General features: G+C 44.2%; 1 protein-coding gene and 2 long non-coding RNA genes across 4 annotated transcripts; 2 read left to right on the top strand and 1 right to left on the bottom strand.

Moving 5' to 3' along the window:
- The first annotated feature begins 222 nt into the window (after positions 1-222).
- Positions 223-2,997, top strand: LOC135444930 (uncharacterized). Its single transcript, XR_010439363.1, has 4 exons — positions 223-365; positions 1,199-1,255; positions 1,994-2,193; positions 2,934-2,997. It is a non-coding gene; the product is annotated as an uncharacterized LOC135444930 (long non-coding RNA).
- A 3,704-nt stretch (positions 2,998-6,701) lies between these two features.
- LOC135445699 (uncharacterized) lies at positions 6,702-15,839 on the top strand. Its single transcript, XR_010439580.1, has 3 exons — positions 6,702-6,768; positions 7,023-7,289; positions 8,809-15,839. It is a non-coding gene; the product is annotated as an uncharacterized LOC135445699 (long non-coding RNA).
- Positions 15,840-16,477: 638 nt separating this feature from the next.
- PSMB1 (proteasome 20S subunit beta 1) lies at positions 16,478-25,389 on the bottom strand. Of its 2 annotated transcripts, XM_064708571.1 has the most exons (7): positions 25,224-25,382; positions 23,903-24,010; positions 22,679-22,760; positions 22,089-22,218; positions 20,433-20,539; positions 18,885-19,082; positions 16,478-16,812 (listed from the first exon to the last, which is right to left on the bottom strand). In XM_064708571.1, exons 1-6 carry the CDS (start codon positions 25,325-25,327, stop codon positions 18,897-18,899), a joined length of 717 nt encoding a protein of 238 aa, XP_064564641.1. In that variant the 5' UTR covers positions 25,328-25,382; the 3' UTR covers positions 16,478-16,812; positions 18,885-18,896. The 2 variants fall into 2 exon arrangements, with proteins under 2 accessions (XP_064564641.1, XP_064564640.1); XM_064708570.1 differs by lacking the exon at positions 16,478-16,812 and having other exon boundaries at positions 18,806-19,082; positions 25,224-25,389.
- Positions 25,390-26,964: the final 1,575 nt, after the last annotated feature.

Below are 26,964 nucleotides of genomic sequence, written 5' to 3'. Positions count from 1 at the left end.
ATAACTTGTCTTTGTTGAAAAAAAAAAAAGAAACGAAAAAGTTGGGGCTGCCTCAATTTTGCAATCGACAGGGACACCTACAGGAAGACAAAATTAACACATTGGCATATTGGGTGTTTTCGGCTTTATTTGTTCACAGCTTGAGCCTATTACCTAATAGAGACACAAGAAAATGGCCCATCTGTTTGCAGTGGGCAAATGTGTGAGCAGCACTCTCAGGGCTGCGTGGGAGAAGGGCTGCTTTTCAAGGACGTATTTACTTTACTCTCTGTTTTCTCAACGGTGTATATAACTCAATACTAAAAGGCTAATTTGTTTAAGAAAACCAAACCTGACTTCTTCAGTTAATTGCTTGCAGAAAAGGCGTAGGTATTGCTTGGATTCTGTGTGCTTTGCTGAGTGCGCTGGAGTGGCCTCCGCTCCATGGCCTAAAAGCCACCTCGATGGCAGCAGAGCCCTCACTGCTCCTGTCCTGCCTGCTCTGCAGCTCTTGGAAAATACTGGGGATGTGTAAGGAGTGGGGGAGAGACGGAAGTCTGTCTATCAAGGAATGGGGATGAGGCAGCTGGGAGGGAGAGTCTGCTCGGGGGCACGTGGGGTTTGGGATATGATTAATGCTTTGGCAAAATGTTAACAAGAACAGGATCTGGCAACTGAGAGGAAATGCCTCTGTGTTCTCTTGCAACCAGCCTCGAGCCGGAATGGGAGCCTGTGCTTGTGCCAAAGTGAATCCAAGCATTTGCATGTACATGAGTGGAAACAGCCTGTAAGAGAAAACATGGAATTTGGAGACCCGCATCCTGCTGGACCCGTTCCTCCAGTGGGAGCTGGGTCTGCTTTGTAGCTCCTTTTATCAAAGAGCGAGAGTCTTGGTAAACAGCAATGCTCTCTCCAAACAATGTCAGCAGTCTCTGCATCTTATCCCCAACATCTTCACCACTCAAAATTTAAAAATAATTTTTAAAACTCCCCCAGTCAAAACCACTGATGCCAGAGGTAGCCTTTACTTCTCTCCAGCCTGCAGGGGCAGAACTGCTTGAAGGTATTAGCTATGCTAAGCTTCTTAAATAACTATTAAACACATAAAACTCTTAAATGCACGCAAATCCTGTGTAGCAAATGGCAAACAATAAGGAAAAGCTGATCAACCATTATACAGCAATTTAATCTATGCAATTTGCATAATTTTCCCCAACAGAAGGAGGCTATGGCAGAGTTGCTTTCTGAAGAAAGGCAGAAATGCTGTACCAAACAGGTAAACAATCAGGAATGAGGATTTTGCAAGTCCTTGGCAAATTCTTGGCATATGGACAAAGGGAGTGTGATATAATTGCAAAGGATATGATGCAGATGAACTGGAGAACACAAAAGACAAGTTGAGAGCATGAAAAAGAGTCATTTTGCAATCAAATTGGGAATTTAGAGCAAAGGTTGAATATGTACCTTTAGCTCAGTCACTCTGTATCATTGCTGTAGACTTAGGTGTTGGCATCCTTTACCTGAGCCATAGAACTCAAAACTCCCACAGACAAACTGCAGCTACCTGTGACACTTGTGCCTGTGCAGCACCTTTGTGTTTGGAGACGTCAAAGCCTGGTGACTTCCAAACATTCTGCTTTACTGATGCTTTGCCACAAGGCAAAGGAGCCACCAGGACCAGGGGCCACCTGACAATATAGCGCATGTCTCCTCTGGGGCTCCTACAGAAACTGTTTTCTCTGGTTTGCAGTCCACAAGGTGGGTTTTGTATTTCTGGTAATATGCCTAGCACGTTGTGGACTCCATAACACCAATCTAAAGTCACATATTTAGCATGCAGATATTTCAGTGACAGGAGCTGTGCAGCTTACTTGTAAGTAAATAAATTGAGGCTGCATGTCACTGCAGAGCCACCTGCTTAGGGGCAGTCTCTGCACCCCATGAATTTACACCAGGAGCTCATTAACAACTTAGTGTTGGGCTGCAAACAACTTTTTTTTTTTTTTTTTTTCAGGAATATCCACTATTATATTCCCAGCAATCTGGTGGTCATCAGTGCCTTGCTGATAAACTGGAAATCCTCACCTTCTTCTATCCTCACCTCTCAAATGACCCATGAAAGAGTCTTGGAGATCAAAGAAATCCTCTTCCATCCTTATCCTTCGGACAGAAAAACTGATGGGATTTAGCACCCATGTGGGAATATGAGCATTGGTAACTGGGGAGTGGCAGGGGTGGAAAATGACTGGGGGAGGTGGTGATGGAAGAGGCCAGAAGATAAATTACCTGGGGAGGAGGTGCATACTGAATTGTGGTCTCCATAGCAAGTGTGAGAGGACAGGAGAGAAATTACTTCCTCTGCCCCAAATAAAGATCAAGGGGTGTTTGCATTCCAAGGAGTTGGGTTGTGCATGTACCTCTTTGTCCCACTTCTTTTAGCTGGAAATCCTCACTAATTAATTGCTCTGCAAGTTCTGCTTCTGCACATCATATAACTGAAGGGCTTACTTGTTCCTCCAGTGCTGACTGCATGTGTTCCTTGCCCTTGCATTTTGCTCTCCAAAGCCAAATGAAAAGTATAAAGGAATTAGGTGAGAAAATTAGGGGATTCTGTGAAATTCTAAAGAGATCCTTCAATTCCAGTGTGTTAAAATATAGACCTATGTGCTACAGATGACCAAACAAAATGTCCAGTAAGAGTTATCCATTGTTATTCCTATTTTTTTCCCCAGCAAGGGTAGGTTTTATCTTGAATTCACTTAGTAAACTCAGCAACTTGTGGTCTTTTCACAGCACCTTAGGCAGGCTAAAGTGGAACTGATGAATAATCAGTGATGCAACAGCTGTTATCCAGAGATAACAGAGGACTTCAGGCTGCAGATGTGCATGGGGTCAAGGGAAACAATGTTGTGCATGAAAAAGTCATACAATGGAGTTCTGTGTATTTTCCTCAGATTTCAAGAACAAAGAAGCAACGACCTTTTGTCTGCTGCTGTCATTCCCTGCTTCACCATTAAGGTAGTTTTCTTTTCTTTTTTTTTCCCCTTAATGGGAGGTATTTTGAAATAGACCCCTGTCAATCATGCCCTGAAAAAGATGAGCCCATCCCTGAGCAGAAGCCTTTTAAAAAGTTTAAAAATAGTGAATGTCAAAACATGTGGCAGTAAGGTTAACACAGGACTTTGAATACATGTGATGTGAATTTATTTATTTCAAAGTCAGGTTCTTTTTTAATCACTAAGAATGTCAAGTTTTAAAGGAGAAATGAAAAATCAAACAAAACTTGTGTTCAGTGAAGGTCTATCCAGCCTCCAAGAGTGGTCAGGAGAACTGTGTAAGAACAGGGCTAGCAAAGGGAGACAATTCTTCCTATGCATCCTCCTGGTACCTGGCATTTTGTGATTTAAGGATTTCTGAGTTCATGTTGCATCCATATCTTTGTGTTGAATTGCACTTACAGACCATCTTTATCTAGCTTTGTTTCTTTGTGTTATAATTGATACTATACAGGGAGAGAAAACATTCTCTGTTTGTTTTGACCTTGCTGTCTCATTGTTTCAGGTGAAATCCATTCATATTTTTACTGCAAGAAGCGATGAAAAGCTTTTCCCTTGTTGCCTGTGTCTGTCCCAGCCTTACACAGTGCTGCTGCTGCTCGGTCAGAGCCTGTGTGCTCAGTGTCCCCTTCCTCAAAAACCCCCTCAGCTTTTAAGCATCTTTGTGCAGTACGTGCCCAGCTCCTGTGCCGGGCTGTGCCCTGATCCCGCGGAACGTGCCGGGCTTGCCCGAGCCACGAGCAGTCCCTGGCACAGCCCACACCTCTGCCGTGCCAGGTGGAAGCACGCAAGGACAAATCCGTGTAATCCACGGGCACAGCGCGCCAGGAAAGCCAGCGCACGTCGCCTGAGGCTGGGCACAAACCTCTACCTCCCTCTTGTCGGGAAGGAGTGCAGCTGTGGGTTCAGGGGCCCCAGGGCAGGGCCTGTGCCAGCTGTGTGAGTTCAGGGGCCCCGGAGCTGAGCCCGTGCCAGCTGTGTGCCAGCTTCGTGCCAGCTGCGTGCCCGGAGCCGCCTGCGAGCACCCAGCCCAACCTCTCCCTGAGCAGGCCCCAGGCTGTGCCACGCGCCAGGCCGCCTGTGCCACTGCCCCACCGCCCTGCCGTGCTGCAGTTATTTATGTCTCACCTGAGAGCCTCGATGAAGTAATTACATTCTAACTGATGGGATTTTTTGTTTGTTTGTTTGTTTGTTTTTAAGGAAGGTGAATGCCCACTGATCATCTCCCCAGCTAGGCAGGGGTGCACTCGCCCTCTGTGGAGCATCCAGCATATTGAAGAGCCGGAGCTGTGCTGGGCTTAGTTGAGAATTGTGATTGAGAGCACACAGCAGCCCAGTTTATTTTTTATGGTTCCCATCCCAATTTATTTTTTATGGTTCCCCTCCCCAACAGAGGACAATGGCTTCTGTTGCTCTTACAATTCATGAGAAGCTGGTGCTTAACAGTACACTCCCAACACTTCAGTTCTGTTTTTCTGTTTGGGTTTTATTTTACTGTCGTTAGGATTGGAGCTCTTTTTTGTTGTTGTTTTGGTTTTTTTAATTGCTTTCTCCCCTCCTCCACACTTCATTCTTTTGGTATAGGACTGCCACTCACCAGCTGTTCACAATTCCTTCACCCCTTCTGTTTTTCAGTACCACACTACCACAACACAGACTCAAAGGACATTTTATTCCTTGCAGGAGGCTTTCCACATCCACTGAATACATTTAATGAAAATACTTTTCTCTCTCTTTCCTACCTTGGAGAAAAGTTAATATATCTGTACTTCCCACAGAATTCATATTGACCAATCTATCATCCTCAAACTGCCTAAGTTTGATTTCTTGAATGGTTTTAGATCCTAGAATGACTTATTTTTCTCTCTTCTTGAAAGAACAAGCTTGTCCACAACGTGATTACACAGTAAGTACTTTTCAACAAAATTTTGCTTATCACCTCGTAAATCTGATATATAATTCCCTGCTATTTCCATTTTGCTTTGTGTAATAGGATTTTTCTTCTAGGCTGAAACTTGTCCAAAAATCAGCACATTCACACATTTCAGCAACTGGTACCCAAAAGAGGAAAACTGGGATTGTGAAGCAATCAGTTACAGCAGGTCTGCTGAAGGAAGAAGAGCTATCACTGGGCAATGTGCAGGGCATGGTAGCTCCCACTGTTGCTAATGGAAGAAGAGACTGCTGAACCCCTCTCAGGAATGTAATTTCAATTTCTGTTTGAATTATTTGTTCACTTGTTAAAGAATTCATCTCTTAGGGCAGTGACTCTCAAAGACAATAATAGTGGCTGGGTACGGCCACCAGGGAATTCATTGCAGCCACAAGGCAAAAACTTGCTCTGGTTGTTCTGTTGTTTTGATTTTAGCTGTCAAAACTGTGGCCACCATCAATTTATTGTGATCACATGTCACAGCTGCTTGTCTGAGAGTTGCTGGTTAGTCCCCTCTCTCTTTTAGAAAGCAGGAGTGCCCAAGGTGGAGTTTATTGGACCACACCAACTCATCTGCAAAGCCCTTCTAACACGCATCATGTGTGTTCTACCCCACACTGGCACTGTGTCTCTCATGCTTGGAGAAGGAGCATGGATAGACTGCAGGGTGTTCTGTGGCTCCAGAGGCAGTGGGACCCATCACACTGACAGTTCATGTTTGTCTCAGAGCAGGTCTCTGTCAGTCTCCACTCACAAGTGACCAGTGCCTTCTTCTGTCTAGGTTCCCAGTCCCTGGTTTGTATGTTGCAGGTACCTCCTTTGCCTGTGGAGCAACCTCACAGGCATCAAAACAACCCCAAAGCCTGTTTGTCTAAGGAAACAGCCATGCCAGACTGTGTGTAAAAAAAGACCTTAATCCAAGGGTCTCTCACAGCAAGACCAACTCAGGCCTAATCCCTGTCAAAAAAAGATCCTACTGATGAGATAGCTTCTCTTTCATTGCTAATGAACAATGACTAAATTAAACACATCACACAAACATATTTTCCAAGCACAAATTTGAAGAATTTCACAAAAAAGATGCACATTATTTTTATTAGTTTTACTACTTTCTTGTTTTTTTCTTTGATCCTTGGAGAAGCCAGTGCACAAGGAGAATCAGGAGTGTGTTTCTATGATGGAAGTTGAAGGGCAACATCTGCCCTGTTTTATTGCACTGTTCCCTTACCATAACTGTTCCTCACATTAAGCAGTTTTCTCTCCTTTAAATGTTCAGTTTTGTTTTAATTTTTTATTATTTACCAGCATAACATCAAACCCTCTGTTTTAACAGCCTCTATCTAAAGCCCAGCTCTGTAGAAGCATTTGCTTGTATGGCTGAACAAAGGACTTGCATATGGTTCAAGACCTGCAAAAAATAACCCAAAAGAGCAAAAGAAACTCAAGGACTTTGGCTTTAAAGAAAAACATCAACTATGGACAAATATTAGCAATGTTCTAACAGTGAGATAAGAAGCTATTGATTTGCTACTGCATGAGAACTGCTTGCAACAGGAAAACAGGGGACCTCCGAAATTCCTGAGACATAACCAAGAGGTCAGGTGGAAACATTTCTTATAAGAACTGCAGCCCAGGTGAAGTGAGGCATCCAGGAAGGGCTGCAGCTGAGTTGAGTAAATGCTGATGAAGGAAAGTCCACAACAACCTGGGTAGGCCAGAAAGAGCAGTAAGAAATAGACTCTGCTTCTGGGTTTGGGGTTCTTCACAGGGGGAGGCTGGATGAGACTCCCTCTAGAAGAGGTGAGGGGTCAGGACCAGTGAAGCTTGGATAAGGAGATGCTGAGGGCTGGTGTCTGAATTATTGTGTTTTAGGAGGAGAGTTTGATCTTTCTGGCCTTGTGAACTCTTTCAGTGTTTGGGCAGATAGTCCAGGCGCATGTGCATGATCTGTGTGGGACATGAGCAGGGGCTGGATGTGCTCTGCCTGCACACACCTGTGGTGCAGCATGCAGGGTGTGTCTGTTGCTGCTTGAACCTCAGTTTGTCCTCTCCAGGAGTGCTGGGGAGTCTCCAGGGAAGATGGGGTGAAGATACCCAGATCAGCAGCATCTGCAGTGGCCAGTTGAGGTTAGTGGCTTGCCTGTGGGTTATGAAATGCTCACAGTACACCTGAGCAAGGCTTCCGAGAAAGAGAGGTGCTGCACCTGTGGCAGATGTCCTTCTTTGCTGGTGATGAAGGAGCATGACGCCAGCACCAGGCTGCTGTGCCTGTCTCCAGCTGCTGACAGAGCCCCTATTCTGCTGCCTCTGGTTCCTCTCAGGTAGGTGGTACATGTCTGCAAAATTCACAAGTGGCTTAAGTCGCTAAAAGTCTCACTTGCTCCTCCTTGATGTGTAGAGGCTGAATTCAAGAGATCCAGGAAGTTACCTGTGGCCAGATGGGACTTTGTGCCCAGACCCTCCTCAGGGACAAGGAAGGCAGCCCTTCCTTCTCCTTTACTCTCACAAGCATAACAAAAAACAGGGATTACTCTTTTTTAAGGGTCGTGTCTGTTAAGATAGCCAGCCCAATTGTGTCTGGCACTGTAAATAAGGCTAAGGTAATTTAGAACCTTCTAAGATGAGACAGCAGCTAAGCCTATGTTTCATATTGGTTGGGTTTTTTTTTTTTTCCAAATAATTACTTTGGTTTTTTTTTTTTTTTTTTAATAAAGGAGCCAGTTTTCTCTAAGTCAAAATCTCTTTCAGTTCACATCCCTCCCCCACCCGAAACAGAATGTAATGAAATAAAGCTGGGTCAAAATACCTTTGTGATGCTTCCTAAAATACCATTAACCCATGTTTCTGTGGCAAGTCACTTTTAAGGCTGAGATGTATATCAGTTTTGTGAGACGCTGTGGGCTAGTATTTGATGGTGGGTGCATCCCAGATCACAGAACTGCAGCTTCAGAATCTTCAGTTGAGCAAGTTCACCTTTATCCAGAACAGCTTCTGCTCTCAGCAGTGAAGGCAGCTTACACAGTGTGAAGCTGCTGAAGGAAACCCAAAACCTAAAAGTTTTTTTTTTCCCTACTAATACTTCAGTTCAAAAATGTGCCAAGCCAACAGCAGCAAAAGGGCACTGCATGTGAATGCAATACAGGGCTCTCTCAGCTATGACATTATCTCCTCTGTTTCAGAAACAATAAAGTTTTCTGGCATTTAAAGCCCAAATTTTACTAGATCTGTTTTATCTTGAACTCAATGTTTTGCACCTATGTCTAGCACATGACACGCCCATTAGAAGACACAGCTGTGCTGGAGAAATTCAATGTGCAAAATAACCGTGAATACTGGCTAACACCAGGCACAAGGGAGAGGCATGGCAGCTTGCTTCTGAGCTTATCCTAAATCCTTTGCTCCCTTAAATGTGCCAAGGGCTTGTGGTCAAAGCTGGGCTTCTTCCAGGTGAGGAGGGCACTGAGGTGTGGGGCCAGCTCTGCCAGTTCCCTGGGGTTCATCTGCACTAGCAGAAGGGCTGCAGCAAGCCTGCCCTTTCTTCACACGAGGGAGGGAGCTGGGGGTGCAGCTCAGTGCTTGTCAATCCATAGCTGTGTGACAATATTTTGTGCTTCTCTGGCAGATTTGATATGATCAGCTTTGTTTTCAAGTACTGCTGTGGAGATTTGTCATCAATTTCTCCATCGCATCATCACTCTGTCCTCCTCCCCTCCCTGCCCTCTGCCCCCTTATTGGTGCCCCCTCCACCTTCCCCCTGCTCAACCGCACTCAACAAGACATTCTGAATTTTCCATATCTATTTTTTTTTTCTTTCCCCCCTCTTTTGTCTTCTGGTAACAGCGTTTGGCATTTCCCGGACAGCCCGTACTCCATAAGGCCTCAGTGTCTGAATACGAGGACGGCTTGAACGTTGCCTGCTGAGACTGAAGAAGAACTTGAGTTAAAATAATCCTCTCTTTTGTTCCGCTTGGGTTGCTTTTTGTTTGCCTGACAGATGTTCGGCCCCTGTGCGTGTGCAAGGAGCGGCTCCTCCGCCGGGCCCTCTGATCCGCCAGCTTATTGATTTCTGCCTATCTGTGCGCCTTGTCTGCAGCCCTTACAGATGCGAGGGCTGGGGCGGCAGCCCCTCTCCTTCTCACACAAATAGGGCAATCCTCTATTGTCAGGGGGCCAGCGGAGGAGAGCGAGCCTCACTCCCTCTTGAGCCATTGTGACAAATTCAGTCGGGTTTTGGGGGGCAGAGGGGAGATTAGGCGTGAAGCACCGATGCCCGTTCTGACAGCGTGTGACGCCGCTGCACAGGTGCCTGAGGAAACGGGAAGGAAGAGGCTGAGTGAGGGCACCAAGGGCTCAGAGCTCTGCACTGTGCCTGTGTGTTATCTCAAGTTCATATTTCAGTCATTTTATTGGGGAACATAAGGTTCCAAGTTGTGGCTAGGGAAAATCTTGAAAACTGCAGTTTTGCTCTGCTCTTCCTAAATGGCATTGCTGTCCACTGCTCGAGTTTCAGTGACTGGACTAACCATGAAGTCACTTCCATCTTGCAGGTAATGGCCCTGTAAGCCACATGTAATACTTTTCTTCTACCTCGCTTTTTTGGTTTATTTTGGTTTTGACTTGATTTTCTGCCTCCTGAGAAATGTGTCAGGGTGCTCTGCAAGAGAAGCACGCTGCAGATCTGCATCCACGCTTTGGCATACAGTTGCAGGCTCACTTTGCTGCTGACAGCAGCTTGGCTTTTGTTTAACCCTTGACATAAGCCCGCAGAGGTCTGACCTGTCACCGGCTCTGGTGCTCTGGACGGAGTGTGGAGAAGGAGGCAGTTGTTGTGCACCACTCAGCTGTCTCCCCTCGTTAAGCCCCCATCCCTGGAAAGCAGTCATTGTGCGTGCTGCCCAGCACATCCCTGTGGCAGCAGCTCCTCACTGCTGTCTGTGATGCACGTGTGTGCATGGAGGATGCACTCACAAGGAACACCCCTTTCTCTGGGGCTGGGACAAAGGCCATGAGAGCAGCTCCAGGGTGTGCATCTCCCACCCTGCCAACCTTTTGCACCTACAGTGAGCTTGCTGTCTGCATAACAGCTTTTCTACTCTGTGCCAAGTTGCTCTGCCTCGTTTCCCTCTCTCTGAAGGACATCATTTATTGCTGTGCGCATCAGAATCTCCAGAGCTATGACTCTGTGGTGGCCAGGAATGGCACATCCTTTGGCTTCAGTGATGCTACCAGGCACTGGGTTGTCATTTACTGCCGTGGTAGCTGGGTACCAATTTATTGAAAACTACCTGGTTATGTGTTAATGACCTGCTGCTTAACAGAATATTTTACCCCACAGAAACAAATATAGACACGCTAAATATTGCTCTTTGCTCACAAGGGTTGGGGTAGCTCAGTTTGGACTTGTTAAGGCAAAATTCCCACTCTGACATGTTGTGGTCTGTTGGATCTTACTGAGAGGCTGTCAAGAGCTGGCAGAGGTACTTCACATGGTGTCAAGTGATTTATACTAACATGAAAAGCAGGCAGAGAGTTTTCAGCCTGTGGTGGCCTGCGTTGCAGCTCCTGCTATGTTATGGTTACCGGATCTGAGACAGAAACCACAGCTTGGTGCCTCAGTCCTTGGTGGATGCTTCCCACCAACAGCTTACTGTGACAGGCCTCAGTCAGAGAAATGGCTCTGTGTAATATCTCTTTGAATAAGGACTAGCAGTAGGCTGGGAAGAGAGACTTGGACAGCATATATGGGGCAGAACAGATGTTCCACACAGTCACATGTGCCCCTGCCCCTCCATCCTCTCAGTGTACAACAGCATCACAGGGGTCCCCTTCACTCTCATGAGTAACAGGAACACAGTGTTCTCTCAGCACCAGCTCAGGTCTTGAGATTTGCTTTTATGATCTGTGTGTCACGCAGTCCAAGAGGGGTGTGTTTATGGGCCTTTAATTTGGGGGAAGTAACTTTGACAAGCCACAGTGAATTCTGGAGCTAGCAACTTTCATTACTCTGTTAGTCTTGGATCCTCCTCAACACATATTTAAAAATAAGGCAAAGTGGCTCATTTGGAAAGAAGTGATTTGTAAAATGCTCTCTGGTTTGACAAGCAGGACTTTGCCATGCCTGTGGGACCTCCTCTGATGTCTCTTTCAGCGTCAGCAGAAGAGGATTGTAACCACTGAGAACCACTCAATGAACACTCTGCAAAGGAAATTTTATCTTGGGAGCATCACCCAAACACTCCATGGATTTGATTGTGTCCCAGTGACATTTAAGGTGTTGTGCTCAACACGCTGAAACAAGTGAGACCTTGCCTGTAGCAAGCTGTGGGGATGGCCAGACCCCTAGCTCAGACCAGGAGGGACAGCAGGTGATGTATGAACTGCTACCCAAGGGAGGATGAAGACACAAAATTCCAAAATCCATACCCAAAATCCTCTGCATGGATCACACCTGAAAGTCAGGGCGTGGAGTGATAAAAATATCCTCTGGCTTTCAGGAAGGAAATGCCTTGTGGGTGTAGGTGGATCAGTGAATACAGCCCTGTGTATCAGGTGGTATCTGTAGGACAATGTAACGCACTGCCTGGCACAAGTGATTTTATATATGTGCATTTTTGCAAAGGCCATGCTATACCTCTCTGTAGGCTCTGTTGGACCAATAATACAGTGGGAGTTATGTACAGCAGTCATATTTCATAGATGGCACCTGAAACCCAAGCTGTGCCCATGCTGAGTGTTAGAAACGGAAAAATCAGTATTTGGATTCATCCCTTTCGCTTGTTTCTGCTTTACTCTCAGCGCCCTTCCCCTTGCTCCACAGCCTGTGGGTGATGTTGTTGTTTGCAGGGCTGTGTGCGAGCTATTCTGTGACTTTTCTTTAAAGCAGTTCTTTGAAATTCTGCTGCTCCTGCAATGGGGGCTGAGTGCGGTTGCGTCACTGTTGTGATGGTCTGTCAAGCCATCTAATTGGTTTGTCTCATTAAAACTTACAATTGGCGTTTACAAGGCAGCAGTCCTGTAGTCCAACACTGTAGCTGGAGCCACACTGGCTGACCAAGCGCTTGCACGTGGGTTTTGGGATGTGGATGGAAAACTGCGACTCTCATGACTTCATCCCACAGCTCCTAAGATAAATCTTGAATGTATCAGACCATCTCTGACTTCACCTTCTCTGTAGTGAGACTAACTGGAGGAATTCACTTAAAATCAACAAACAGCTGGCTTTTAATCTCCAGCTCAGAGCCAAGACTGCTGGGATCTCAAATGGGACACTCAAGGGCCATCCATTAGCTGCTGTTGGATAGCTTGGCCCGTATTGGATGTTCTTTTGTTGGCAAGAGGGTGGGGAGGAAATGGTGCAAGAAGAGGGCAGATTTCTGTAGCCTCTGATAGAAACTAAATTCTTGGAGTAGTTTCAAAATGCATTTTGGCTTTGAATGGAAACATTCGTGAAAACAACCCTCTACCTGTGCAAGTCAAAATATTAGTTAAAACACTACAAGTGCATTCTCTTATAAGAAGTCTATTTTTTATTTTATTTTTAATCTGAGCCAACTAGTCAAAAGGACCTCACTTACATCAGGAGTCTGATTCATTGTCCTTTTTAAATTTAAATTGCAATGATGACTTCTGGCAGCATAGTTAAATTTATCTGAGAGCACAAATTAGAGTTCAGAGCTCTAGGTTTGTGCAGAGAATGAATATCAGTGTAGATTTTCTGCTAACACTGGGCTTAAACTAAGCACTGGGTTTAAACTAAACCACCAGAACCTCCTGTTAAATGTTTGTCAGGAATTTTATGGGTTAAATTAGGCATGTGAATGCCAGCATACAGATACTGCTTTGGCCACTGTAACTTCCCAGCTCCTCAGAGAAGAGCATCTTGTCTGTTTGGTGCTTCACTGTGTTTGATGGAGAGTGTCCCTTTGACAGAGAAGGATCTTAACAGAGGCGAAGGGCACCACAGCCACTGACTTTAAAGGCTGTAGAGCCAAACAAAATCCATTGAGTGGTTTGGATGTAACAGCCTGCACTGAATCAAGAGTGTCTCTTTTCAAGGCTGTGAGCTCAACAGCTCTGCACTGAGAGCCTGGAGAAACGAGGAGGAATCGAGCTACGTACCAGCTGAAAACACTTTGCATCACCCTTTAAAATGTTTTCACTTCAAATGTTGCGGGTTAGCTCAGGGTAAGCACTTCTCTTGGCTTTTGAGAAAAGCCATAAACCCCTAGACTTTGTGACTTATTTTAAATCTGAGAATGAAAACACATTGCATGGCCTTTCCAAAGACAAATTATCTTTAATTTTTAAAAATCCCATCTAATTGTCATTAATCAAGCCATCCCCTGTGCTAATAAGATGAAGGCAGGGAATAACATGCCATTCCAGCTCAGGCAGCTGTTGTGCATGTCAACCAGTTTCAAAACGCTTGGCAAAAGTTGTAAATGCAGTTCTAATGAGATCGGCTTGTCTGCAACTAGCAAACACATACCAGCCGCACCAAAATGTTTGTTTGTTGTGGGACTAAGTGGAGATTGTGTTAACTGTTCTGCCTTCAAGGGTACATGTCAGGAAAAGTTCAGATCAAGCACAAGGCAGTGACACTGGAATGCAGCTTTCTCTTATATAATCCCTGGAAAAAAGCCTCCACCTCAGTTCATGGTTTTTGTTGTGCATTAGGGGCATTTCCCCTTGAGGACTCTTGACTTTCTGGTATCTCAGTGCACGAGGTTCTCTGCAGAGGCTGCATAAGCAAGCTGCAAACAGAAGTGTGTTTCCTACTGGGATGTTTGAAGATGGGCTCCTGGTAGGAGCATTCTTCCAAGGCATTCTACAGCATCTCTCACCTGCCAGGTATCTCCAGCTGGTTATGCCTCCATCAGCTGCCCAGGATGGAGAGGAGGTGCTCAGCTGAGCCACCCAGGGGCTCCAGGGTGGGAGCACAGCCTTGAAAGAGCAATGACCAGCTCAATCATCCACCCAGCCTGACTGCCAAGCTCATCACAGCCAGTTCCACAAAGCCTGGTTAAACAGAGCATTGGTCCAGATTGGTCCAGAGGGGCTGCAATCCTGCTCAGCTAAGCCACCTCAGTGGGCCAGGCACTGTGGGTGTCACATACCCGCACCTGGCTGGGCATCAGCACGTTGGTGACTTCTTGTAGAACCATCCAGGAGTTCACCAAACCTGTGCAGCTGCAGAAAACTAAGCAGCAGAAATACCTATGCTTCAGAGAAGCCAAATCTTAGGAAAGTCAATAGCACTTTACCTCAACCATGAAGTATCCATGTAACCACAAGTTTCAACACCTTGTTCCTTTTCCTCAGCACAAAAGAGAATCCTATTTTTTAACTTTCCTTTTATGGTTCTTTGAGCTTAAGCACAAAGGACTGGTTAAATTTCTGGTACCGTGACTACTCTCTTGCCAGTAGCCCTTTAATCTGTGTCTTGTGCCAAAGAATATTAATTATTGTAGGCTGCAGTGAAGTCCATCCCTACCCCCACTTGAGCCTCTGAAATGAACAGTGAAGTTGAACTTTGCCAGCAACTGTTAGGAAAGGGGCCAAGAACAGCCTAACAGGAAAGATACTCAGGATTTTTTGTTTGTTTTTTCTGCTAAACCATGTTTTTGTGATTATGAATACTTTGTTGAAATTGCTTGGAAAAGGAAGTACAGAGAAAATGGTCCATACAATTAAACTAACTACATATTAGTGTTGAAAGAATATAAAACTGGTCCCACTCTGTTGCACTCACACAGACAAAACCCCTTCTCAGAAGGAATTTGGCTTGAGAAGAGAGATCTGGAGACAAATCTTAGTTAACTTCAGGCCCATGTGCCTTATTGTCTGGTTTATGACTGCCCCAAATGGCCTAAAAGCAAAGGACATTCACACTAAACAAAAGCAAAGGCTGAAAGAAAGAGAAAAGAGGAATTTGAAAGCTGTCATTTCCAAACCCCTTCTACTCAAAAGTTGATTCCTGACTTTCCATAAGGAACCCTGAATAAGACAGCAGTTACTTTATACTCCTAAAAACTATCTTCAACTAGACTGGAGAGAAGCAGTACTATTTTAATCTGCTTGGATTCACATGAATGCTGCTTTAATCAGTCCCCACTTGCTTCTGCCACCTTTCCCCAAGTTTAGGTTTGTAAAATCCTGAATTGATTGCTAAATATACAGAAAGAAATTGCCAAAGCAGCTTTCTAGGATGTATGGTTAGTGTAAAAAAAAGCTTTATCAAATGTGGAAAATTACAACTTTGTCCCCTAAGTTAATAAATACTTGAGAATATAAAGGAGTAAGATGCAGTAGGACCACTTTAAACTCCTGTACTTCATGTAGTGTTTTAGAATTTCCATTTAAATGGCTTTCTCTAGTCAGCAGCCTGGTTCTGGCTCCCATCACTCTAAGGCATATGTAGTGTTACAGGCATATGTCAGTGTAATAGGAAAAATGTCACCCTAGAGAGAGAAAGTTTGGTATTTGGTTTACATAACAACATCTTATGATTCAGCCTCAATAAAGTCTTGGTTTTAGTTAAAAGAAAATTAAACTTATCCTTGACTGATACAGTGAACTAAGCTTTTAAAAGCATATATGCAATATTTATGTCCTGTCAAGCACTTTCACTTTCCATAGTAACAGGCCCTCTCTTCCATACTTAAAATGGATTTGATGCATAAACAATATTGCTGAAAACACGTCCAAAATTAATGAAGACGACTTTGCATTACAAAACTAGTTGTTAAGGCCGATTGTGACCTTGTACAGTCCCTTACACAAGCAAGGGTACACAGCCATTCGGCTGAGATGAAAATAAAGCCTCCCCTCTCCTCAACAAACAGTACCCAAAGCGCATTACAGCGGGCACTGGGAAGTGTGTATGGCTATTTCCACCCGCCCGGGGGAATTGTGCCGAGAGCTGCGAGAGCAAGCAGCTATTGCCACCTTGGGGCAGCCCTTAGTACTGCTGCAGGTGCAGGGGAGCTGCCTGCTCCTGCTCTCGTTGGACACCCCTAGAGCTGGCAGTGCTCGCTCCAAGGTCATTCCAATCCTGCAGCGCACCCTCTCTTGAAAGGTACATACATTTAAAATTAATAAAAGGTTCCAAGATTAACATTTTTGCTCTCTCTCTCCTTTCTCTTACATGAAATTGTGTTAAAGATGTCTAATCCCCATCCAAGTAGATCTGCCAAACCCAACTCTTTGCTTCTAGCACCTCTAAGTGGCATTGTTACAATTGTTTTGCCTAGCTGCACCTCTGAAGCCTGCCTAGACAGCTCTGTAACCAAGTAAGGCCCAAAATGCTTCATAAACTGTTAATTTACACTGCAGAGACAGTGCTAGATGAATACTAAACTGATTTACACATGGGAAGTACAGGCATGGAACTAAGGAGAGCTGCAGACAGTCAGGGCCTTCCCACCTTTCATCCTGAGGTGATGACAATGTTCACAAACTAAGATAGGGAACAGGGTGGATTAAAAAAAAAAGCCTTTCACCCATAATATACATCTGATATTTGGGGTGTTTTAATACTAATAAAGCAAGTAACTTCTAGCTGAGCAGCCTGTGAATACTTTTGTACTCACACATCTCCTGTCACTCCTGCAACTCCTCACTCAGAGCACAAGCAGTGATGGCATCAGGGCAGGGCATAACTGGAAAGTCAAAAATGTGGGAAACAAGCCTCCCCATCTCACTGGTTCCAAACCCATCCACAAAGGGAGTGGACACAGTGCTACATTCCTTGGTGAAAGAAACTTGGTATTTTCAGTCCAATGGTCCTATGAAAAAGCTTCCTTTCCTGCTGGTTCTTCAGCTAGATGTACTCTGCAGGGAAATCTGAAAAGGAGAAAAATGGCCATCTCACATCAGTGCAAATGCACCAACAGGATGGCACAGAGTCAAAACGGGTACCTGCTCTTATATCTTTTCTGAGACTGCAAATGACACCTGAAAATTCTAATTACCTTGTGTTTCTACTGAAAGAACCTACAGAGGCAAGCCTATCCACATCAAACTAAAGCCAGTAATCCCTAAAATCTGTCAACATGCATTTATTTGGGAGGTAAAATCTACCCTTAAATATAAGAGCAGACAAATTTATCAAAACTTTTGAGTTAAATCACTGCAACTCTCCTACATGTCTGGCACCCTGCAAGAACACTGAATTAGTTCACATAGAAATTAGACAGTTCCCCTTGTTTGTTGCTGTTTACTGTTTAAAACTTATATATTGCAAACAGACCTGTCCAAAAGGCAAGCATGTGAATTTGCTACCCTCTCCTGCTTTTCTTTGCAACTGAAACACTATTTAGTTTCAGTAGACTGCAACAATTTTGCATAAACCCCCAACAGCGTATTGTGAAATGCCTGAGCAATTCAACATAAATCTGGTACCAAAGAGAGTTCAGTTTAATGTGCTTTACCTTAATTTTACAGATGTAACAGAGCAGGGATTTAATTTGGTATTGCTGATTGTATTTTAAATAGGCACAGGCTTTCTGTTCTTAGAATTATTGCATTGTGTACCATTTGCTCAGTACAGACAGCATACAGCTTAAGTCATTCATACAATCAACCTTGTCCAGCTGAGATGACTTTTGAAAATATTAAACATCCCCTCAAGACACCTGAATGCATCTGGAAGTTCTGACTTGTGTGCCCAAGTGACTTCAGCCACAGAGTTATTCAGACTGGGATGCTGCGTGCCTTTCTTACAGCCCAGCCACCCAGGAAGGAGCTGCTCCCTCCTTACCCGGCCCAACACTGGCACCCAGCGGCCAAGTGCCTTCGCAAACACCTCGGGAGAGTTTGTTTAACACCACTGGTTGTTTCACTACTGATGTTCAAAATGCTACCCACTATTGAAACTGTCTACAAAGCCTGAGACTGTCATCTCTGGTCAAGATCAGCTAGAGCTTGGATTATAGCACTGCACCCAAAACGCTGCACTGAAATCAGCCAGTCACACCCAAACAAGAGACAATGTTACCTACCATAGGGTCAAGCATGTCAGCAAAATTGATCTTTTAAGGAACTAGTGGGTCACCTGAAGCAAGGAGATGTTTTATATGTCCTTTTTTAAAGAGCTACAGACTGTGAAAGGACTCTTGGACAAGAGAAAACTATCTTGCCCTTGATGATGCAGCTCTGAGTCCTAATACTGAAGCCAATATCCAGGACTGTGATACAGCACATCAAACAAACTGCACTTGATGCAATTTCTCAAGAATCAAAGGCAGCAGTAGGCCCAACAAAGGATCCAGGCATTAAAAAGCACTCAGGTATCTCCATTCTAAATTATTTTCCATCATTAGCCACAAAGGGGACAATGCTTCAAATTCTGGACATTAACCAAACAGAAACACCCAGAGTGAGCCCAGATGCAGAGTCCAGGACTAAACTCTGAAAGCTTCAATTTAACATTCTCCCCTGTAACACAGTGATACTGGTTTCAGATGACCAATACAGTCTTTGCAAATAAATAAAGTCAAATGTCAGGACAGCACATCAGAGAAATAAAAGAGAAGACAGGAAAAGCAAGCTATGAAGTGCAGAGAAAGCAGCATGAACAGAGCAAATCTTTACTCACTAAATCAAGGCTGAACTGAAGGGATTATCAGAATAGTCTGTGAGTCTAAATTTTAATACCCCCCCCATAGTTCAGCATAAGGGATTGTGTGAAGGGGATTAAACTTCCACTAGAATTAGCCTGACTGATAGATTAAGATGAGATGAAGGAAACTGACTTGTAACTTTAAACTGCTTCCTCACCACGAACTGCTCTGGTTTCTAAAAAACACAACTTCTAACAAAGACAGCACCACAGTAGTTGAACTCCTTGAAAAAAATTTAATTGGACAAATGTTCTCGTAACACAGGTAAATTGTACATACAGATAACTTGCTTACACATGAACTGAATTAGTCTTTTCGTAACTGGACAGTTTGCTCTTTAATTCCATCTTTTGTGACAATGCAAATCTTTAGTGCATCCCCAGTGTACACATCTCTCTCAGCAGCAGAAATGAAGACATCCTTAACCAGCTGCAAAGCCTTTTCCAGGGTCAGAGGTACATGCTCCACATTCTGCATGTTCTTGAAGCCAATCTGTGAAAAGGTAAAAGTGTATTTGTATTTTATCCATCTATGAAAACTGATTCAGTCTCTGCACTAGAATGAAAGATTTAGATGAATTAAAAAGAAGAAATCGCCAGTCTATTTAAAAAACCCCAAAGCTGAAAAAGTATTCCTCCAAAGAGTTTACAGCTGAGAGCTTTGCCAATACAGACACTCTTACAAAAATTACCTAGAAGCAGATCCAATATACAGCCAGCATAGCTCCTCCTGCTCATTCAGCATGAACAAGATCACAATGAACATTTGGATCTGATCTAATTCTTCATAAACTTCTCACAAGTTTGGCAGTACCAGAAATGCATGTCAGTCTTTTTTTCTCTGGTCACTTGTAGTTAGGAACATTTCTTAAAAGCAAATATTCCCTGAGATATCTAGACTTCAAAACTAAGTCTATACTGGAGCATATCTGGTCCTACCAAACAGCATTAAGTTAGCTCATAAATATAAGCATCAACTTAACCATCAGAACAGGAAAAGGGGAAGAGGCCCATGTTTTGCCTGAAACGCATAAGCAATAAAAAATTCTTTATGACAACTTGTTTTTTGCAGAATATATTTCCTTCAGTTAATAAAGTCAAAAAAAAAAAAAGAAATATTCTATTTCTTTCTCATCTGGTAAGAATCAAGAATTCTTACTGCTTTTCTAAGCACAAAAGCTGTGATGGCATCACGTTCAAGTGACTAAATACCAACACCAATGTCAAAAACTTAAAAGGAGTAAAACACGCTTTGGTATTTCTCCCATTCAATTATTAACAGCTTCAACTAAATATGAAAATATTCTTCAAGTATTTCAGACAGATTTAGCTGAATAAGTTTCCAGCAGTTTTAAGTAAGGACACTCTTACTAAAAATGGTATCTGAGTTGTACAAAACTGAAGACTTAAACAAGGGTATGTTAAATGATAAAATGTATGTATTAATTCTATCTTCTTAATTTGCTATTATTTCATACTAAGTAACAGGCATATTTATGTTATCGGCCAGGAAAAAACTCCCAAAACCCCTCCAAACAACTTCTAGGATAAAGATAACTCCCCAGTTAAAACATTTCTGCCTTTTAAACAGGCACTGCAAATACAAATAATGTATTGAAAATCTCAACAGATCCCAAAGCAAAACTTTGATTTCTCTTGAGAAAGCAAAGCCACATAATTTATAAATGTATGGATTATCAGGTCCTACCTGGGTAATAGATTTAAAACTTCTCTCAAAAGTAGTATTCTCCAGAAGTAAAGCTACATTAATTTGAATGTCACAAATTTTTACTGAGATAAAGAAAAAAACTAAAATAAAACAAAAGCCAACAAGCTATTTTACCTGGTTATCCAGCAAAGGCTGCAACATTGCACTTGCTGATCCACCTGCTTTGAAAGTATCTCTCTCATAGGAGCCCACTGGATCAAAGCTATAAACTGCTCCCTTCCCTGAAAAAAAAAAAAAATTAGTACATAATTCAGAAAGCTGCCCAATACTGACAAGCATCTTCAACAAAACCAGCTCTCTGGATAAGCAGTATCTGGAACATTGCAGATCCCAGTAAACCTTTACCAAATAACACTGACTATGTTCAGATGATGCCTTTCACAGAAGACTCACTATGGCTGCAGCCTGGTACAATATCCAAGGTTATTTTCTTTATTTAAGCCACAACCATGCTTCAACAGATGTTTCCTACACTACTTACCACGGAAAAAGTGTTGATGCGGAGTAATCAAAGCAGAAAGATGAGCTAGAGTGTAGTGCTGCACAAAGAGCCCCAGGGGTTCCAAGGCTAACACAAACAAGCAGCTCACACATCGCTCCTGAATGATACATTTCTTGAATTACCTCCAGAAAGCACGCCTGGATGCCTCTGCATCAAACTCCCAGAACCAGGGATGATGCTCTGGTCTCCTGCACACTTCCCTCTGAAGCCAGAGCAGGTGGTGCAAAGTTTACTGGCTGGCACCAACATCAGAGGTGCAGACACACTGGAGCTCTGAAGCACCAGGGCTTGATGAGGACACGCCAGTCAGAATGCAGCTGCTGGCCAGGAAGCCCAGCCCTTCTGTGCAGACAGGCTGCACACAATTCAATTAACTGGCCAGTGCCCTTGGCAGCAGAGCACAGGAGCTGAACAGCCCTCAGAAAGCCAGCCAAATCAACAATCAATCTTGCTGGACCCTAATTTAGTCCTTGCCAGCAAACCTGCACACTGATTCTTATCAGCTGCTACAACATCCTTATAATCTGAGATTTACCATTATGCAGGGCAGACTAATCCCCTGCCAGATCCCACAAATCATAGACATGTCTTAACAAGACTGGGAGAGCAGTATAACTTACTGGTAAAAACAAACTGCATGGAATGGCTAAAAATTATCCAAACAAGACCACCTCTGAGCTCCTTCACAAAGCCAGACAACACAGTATTTCAGCTACTCAACCAAATCACTGGACAGGAACCCAGTAAGTTCTGTACATTAAACTACAGCTTCTGAGTAGAAGTAATGATTTTCATTACAGGTTAGTTAACATTTTGAAATAAGTTTGTAGAAACCTATCTCTGGAGTAAGTCTTCATATTGAATAGTCTTTAACACACTCACAGGTCTGAGTGAAACATACACAATTTTACTGGTGACATCTACTTTAATGATGCAATTTAAAAATCCAGCAAAACAGCTGTAAAATTTTCCAGTCTAAAGTATTTATTATTTCACTTTAGAGATTTTATCTGCAATCAAACAATTATAACATAGTTTTTAGACCTTCAGAAATGGAAAATCAAGTGAATAACAAAAACTAGGAAACAAGCCAGATACACAATACGTATTCAATCTGTGTAAGTAGTATAATGCCTAAAGGCAGGTGCTAGGAATAGCAACACAAACTTTGTTATTCAATCACTACACTGAGATGGAAAGGAACAGCTATCCATGCACAGAAATGCAGCCTCCCTTTTCTTTTTTTCTTTTTCTGTTTGAAATCTTACCTTCTTCATCAAGTCCACCAATTATATTGTAAACATAGTAGGGAAAGAAACGTCGAGAGTACAGGATTGTAGACAGCATTGCTGCAATAGCCCCTGTAGTCATGGTCTTGTTGTTGGAATGCTTGTACATCTGCCAGTGGTAGAGCACATCCAAGAGGAAAGTCAAACACTAAAGCTGACATTCAACCAGAAATACATTTTCTGTAACCTCACTACATCATCTTCTTCATCAGAAGAATCTGATGCTAAGCAAAATTATTAACCAGCACAATTAGTGAAAACACGCTGGTCTAACAGGTAAAGCCTCTTTACAAGACAAACATTAACATATCTTCAAATTTTTGTAATTAATAGGTGTTGCCTCATTTACAATATCCTTTCCAGCTCTTCCATTCCATAAATTTGTGGTGTCACACTTAATAAGAACACAGCGCCGATTTTCCCTGCCAGATCTTTCATTAGCAAAACAGTTATGATACAAACTTGGAAAAAACCAGCAGAAGTTATATTTAAAAGATATCATATTATTGGTATTATAATTTATAATATTAAGAATCTAAGTTTCTAAATACAGTAAGATTCGTAGTTACCTTTAATCTGGCTTCAATAATTTTAGTAAGGGTAAGGCAGTCTCCATGGAAACCAGTGCATCCAATGACAGTTTGTTCTGTTCTGAAAAACATAACATTTTGTTGCAATTTTACACTTAGCATGAACTACAGCAATTTCTTATACAGTAGGTTACTATGAAAACATCAAATGTATTTTCAGGTTTTTTTCCAGAAGGCTGCATTAAGCTTGTACAATGGTTAGGTGACATTTATGGCTTTGGTGGCTTCTGTCAGCACAAACAGAAGTTATGTGGCTGCAGATGCACTACAGAAGCTTGGCTCTCTGCTCAGTTTTGAAATGCTTTATGAACACTAACCATGGAAACACACACTTGAAATTTTAATTCCAGGAATTAGAAAAGTCTAGAAACATTAACACACATTGACCAACCCAAAGCAGTCATTCAGAAGAAATCTTAAAGTCTTCTCTCAGCCTGTCACTAGAATGACACAAAGTCATCATGTGCAGTATGTATCCTGCACCAGACTAATCTCCATCCAGACAGTATCAGAGTCTAACACATAGTAGTAACAAGTTAGCCAGGAGAAACCAAGCTGTTTTGATTTCATGTCATCAATTTAGAAAAAGAAACAATAACCCAGACAAAAAGAAGTTTCTGTAGTTGATGACAGCCTACAAGGCAAGGACCTGCTGCAGTAAAATGAACATAAGTAACGTGTAGCTATAAACTAAGGAGATGCTACCCAGCTGACTCAAATGAAGCCTAAAATGGGCATAGAAAGTTCAATTATGGAACTACACATAGGTTTAATTCCCTTAAAACAAACACCTCTCTAAATTGCCAGGTAATTAACCAGAGAGGTACAGTACAACTGGCAGCAGTGGGCACACTTGTGTACCATCACCAGATCTCCTGACAAAGCAGAGTTATCATAGGATTAAGTTTAGCTACAGTTAAGTTAAAAATTTTTCTGATTATCCAGACAAAAAACTCCATGTTAAGGTTTGTATCACGTGAAAAATGTTCTGTTCTCTCTTAACTTCAAGAGCATGAAATAAGAAATCTGGCTATGTTTACAACATCACATCACATCCTACATTACAGCAAAGGTCACTGCGACTCCAAAATCTACTTTGCTACTGTGCTTTTTCTTCTAAGAATTCTGCTTAAAGTAGGAGACGGGTGACATGGTCAGCAGTATATTTTCCATCTTTTTCAATTCTTGCAGATCTGGACTTACAGCTTGTAGCATTTGGGGCTGTCCCGGGAGTGAATGGAGTAGCCTTCACTCAGACGTGTGTCAGAGGCAACGATACAGAAGTCTTCTCCAGCAATCGCCAGCACAGTCCTTCAAAAAACAGTATTGATAAATCATGGCCTTCAGCACAGGCATCTTCTTAGGCAACACAGAATCAAACTAGATAGCAATTCTACACCCAGACTCATGTTTTGTCAAGTATCTTACATTCCTTGCTATGATTCCCACTACGCACATCCCTACATATTCACTCTGTCTAGTGAAGAAGACACTAGACAGACTGAAGAAAATATATGCATGTGCCCCTCTACTCTGATTTAAACAGTAAGGAAACTTGGTAAAACAGAGACTCTACACCAGGCAAGAACCAGATCCAATGGATGAGGTATTTTATATACCTGATAATAACTCATCTTTCTAAAACAAGCAAAGTATTGAGTAACAGTATCACTACACTAAAATAAATAAATCACTTTTAAAATCTGGTATTATTACTTCCTAACAACTAGTATTGTGATCACCACAGGTGTACCACCATTAAGTAACAAATATGCCCTTCAAAAAGGAGTAGTCATCATAAGAAAAAATAAACTTACCTGCCCAGATCATGCCACCAACTTAGGTATGTAAAACATCACCTGCCTTTAAGAGTTACAACAAGGTAGCATCCAACCCAGTAACACGTTTACTAGCAACATGGTAAAAAGCAAAGGCCATAAACTAAAACACAAGAAATTCCACCTCAACATGAGGAAGAACTTTATGTTGAGGGTGGCAAAGCACTGGAACAGGCTACCCAGGGAAGTCATGGAGTCTCCCTCTCTGAAGACATTCAAAACCTACCTGGACGTGTCCTGGTGTCACCTGCTCGAGGTGACCCTGCCTTAGCAGAGGGGTTGGACTGGGTGAGCTCCTAACCCATCCAGCCCTAACAACTCCGTGATTCTGTAACAGGACCATTGCCTGGGTTTCCTAAGCCACTATAAAGAAACAACCCTGCCGGTAACGAAAGATGCGTACTTAAGACCAGTCGACGTTTAGGGAGCCCGAGTGTTGCAAAAGCCACACGGGCAGGCAAGAACACCCTGAAAGGCTGCAAGGCCTCAAGGTAAGCCCGAGCCCAGCTCCTCCTTGTGCTGCCGCTCTCTCCCTACAAAGAGGAGACCGTGAGGGGAGATAAACCCGCACTGAGCACCGAGGAGAAGCAGGAGTAAGGCGAGGTAGCCCCGGCGCCGCTGTCCCCTGGGCCTGATGCCCCGGGCCGAGGGTGCCCCGTCCCGCCCGCTGCCCGCCCGGCCCTCACCCTCCGTTGAAGGTGTACGGCGAGAAGCGGTAGTGCTGCACGGGCGCCTCCAGCCCGTAGCCCGCCTCGGGCCGGGAGGGCCCGCATCCCGCGGTGGACAGCATCGCGGCCGCCGATCGCTGCTGTCTCACGGCGAAATGGCGGCACCGGAGGCGGAAGCGGAGCCGCTCCGGGAAGGCAGGGCAGGGCAGGGCAGCGCCGCCTCCTCTCGGCTGCTCTGCCGGGCGGCAAGCGCCGGGGCCTGGCCGGAGGGCGGCAGGACCGCCGTGGAGCGGAACCCGCCTGCGGCAGGGGGTGTGCCGGGGGCCCGGGGCAGCGCCTGGACAAGAGCTGGTGCCGGCGCTGCCCTGCGTGCCCGCTGGTGGGAACGCGCAGGCTGCTCAGTCGTGAGGCCATGAGCGCCTTTGGAACCGCCGTGAAGAGCAGGAGTCGGGAATCATAGAATCATCGGGTGGTTGGAGTGGGAAGGGACCTTAAAGATCATCTAGTCCTGTCACGGGCAGGGACACCTTTCACTGGACCAAGGCGCTCAGAGCTCCGTCCTGCACTGAACACTTACAGGGATGGGGCACCCACAAATTCCCGGGGCAACCTGTGCCAGTATCACACCACCCTCAAGCAAAGAACTTCCTCCTAATATCCAATCTAAACCATCTCTCTTTTCGGTTTGAGGCCATTCTTCCTCGTCCTGTCACTACATGCTCTTGTGAAAAGTCCCTCTCCACCTTTCTAGTAGGTCACCCTGAAGCCTTCTCTTATCTAGGCTGAATAATCAAAATTATCTCAGCCTTTCCTTGTGCTTCATCCCTCTAAGCATCTTGGTGGCTCCTCTGGACTTGTTCCAACAGGTCCAGGCCTTTCATGAGCTGGACAGAGTACTCCAGATGGGGTCTCACCAAGTCCTCGAAGTGGGCCACAGGGTGTGGTGCCAGGCACCATGGCAAAAGTGGAAACAAGTGGGAAGGGCTGGGAAAGAAGCTCAAAGAGGTACTAGGGGAGTACAGGGCAGGGACGGTGAGACACAGGAGACAAGTGGTGCTCCTGAGGAGAAGTGTGTTGCCCTGCTTGGGAAGCACAGCTGTGGAGGCTGCAGTCTCCATGGGCACTGTGCAGACACAGCAGCGAGATCTGCAGCACAGCAGTGTGGAACTCGGTACAGCTCCAGTGTGAGGAACCACAGCTTCTGTGAGGGGCTGGTGCACTCCTAGGGACCCCCACAGATTAACAGGATCTGGAAGAGACCACAGGGGGTCATCTGGGGCAACCTTTCTGCTCAAGCAGGGTCATCCTAGAGCACCTGGCACAGGGTTGTGTCCACATGGTTCTTGAACATCTCCAGTGAGGGAGACTCCACAACCTCTCAGACAATCTGTTCCAGTGCTCAGTCACCTGCACAGTAAAGAAGTTCTTCCTCATATCCAGGTGGAACTTCCTGTAAATCAGTATCTGCCAATTGCCTCTTGTCCTATTGCTTGGCACCACTAAGATGAGCCTGGATGAATCCTCTTCACAACCACCCTTTATATATTCATTCACATTTATGAGGCTCCCTTTCAGCCATCCCTTCTCAAGGCTGAACAGGCCCAGGTCCCTCAGCCTTTCCTCATAAGTGGATGCTCCAAACCCTTAATTGTCTCTGTAGTTCTCTGCTGCATCTACTCCAGGAGCCCCGTGTCTCTCCTGCCTTGAGGAGCCCAGAGCAGGACACAGCACTCCAGATGTGCCTCACCAGGGCTGAGTA

This window comes from Zonotrichia leucophrys, chromosome 3 (genome assembly GCF_028769735.1).
Source record: "Zonotrichia leucophrys gambelii isolate GWCS_2022_RI chromosome 3, RI_Zleu_2.0, whole genome shotgun sequence".
Classification (NCBI taxonomy): Eukaryota; Metazoa; Chordata; class Aves; order Passeriformes; family Passerellidae; genus Zonotrichia; species Zonotrichia leucophrys.
Note: the sequence above shows the minus strand (reverse complement) of the source record. Positions and strands in the feature narration are given on the sequence as shown.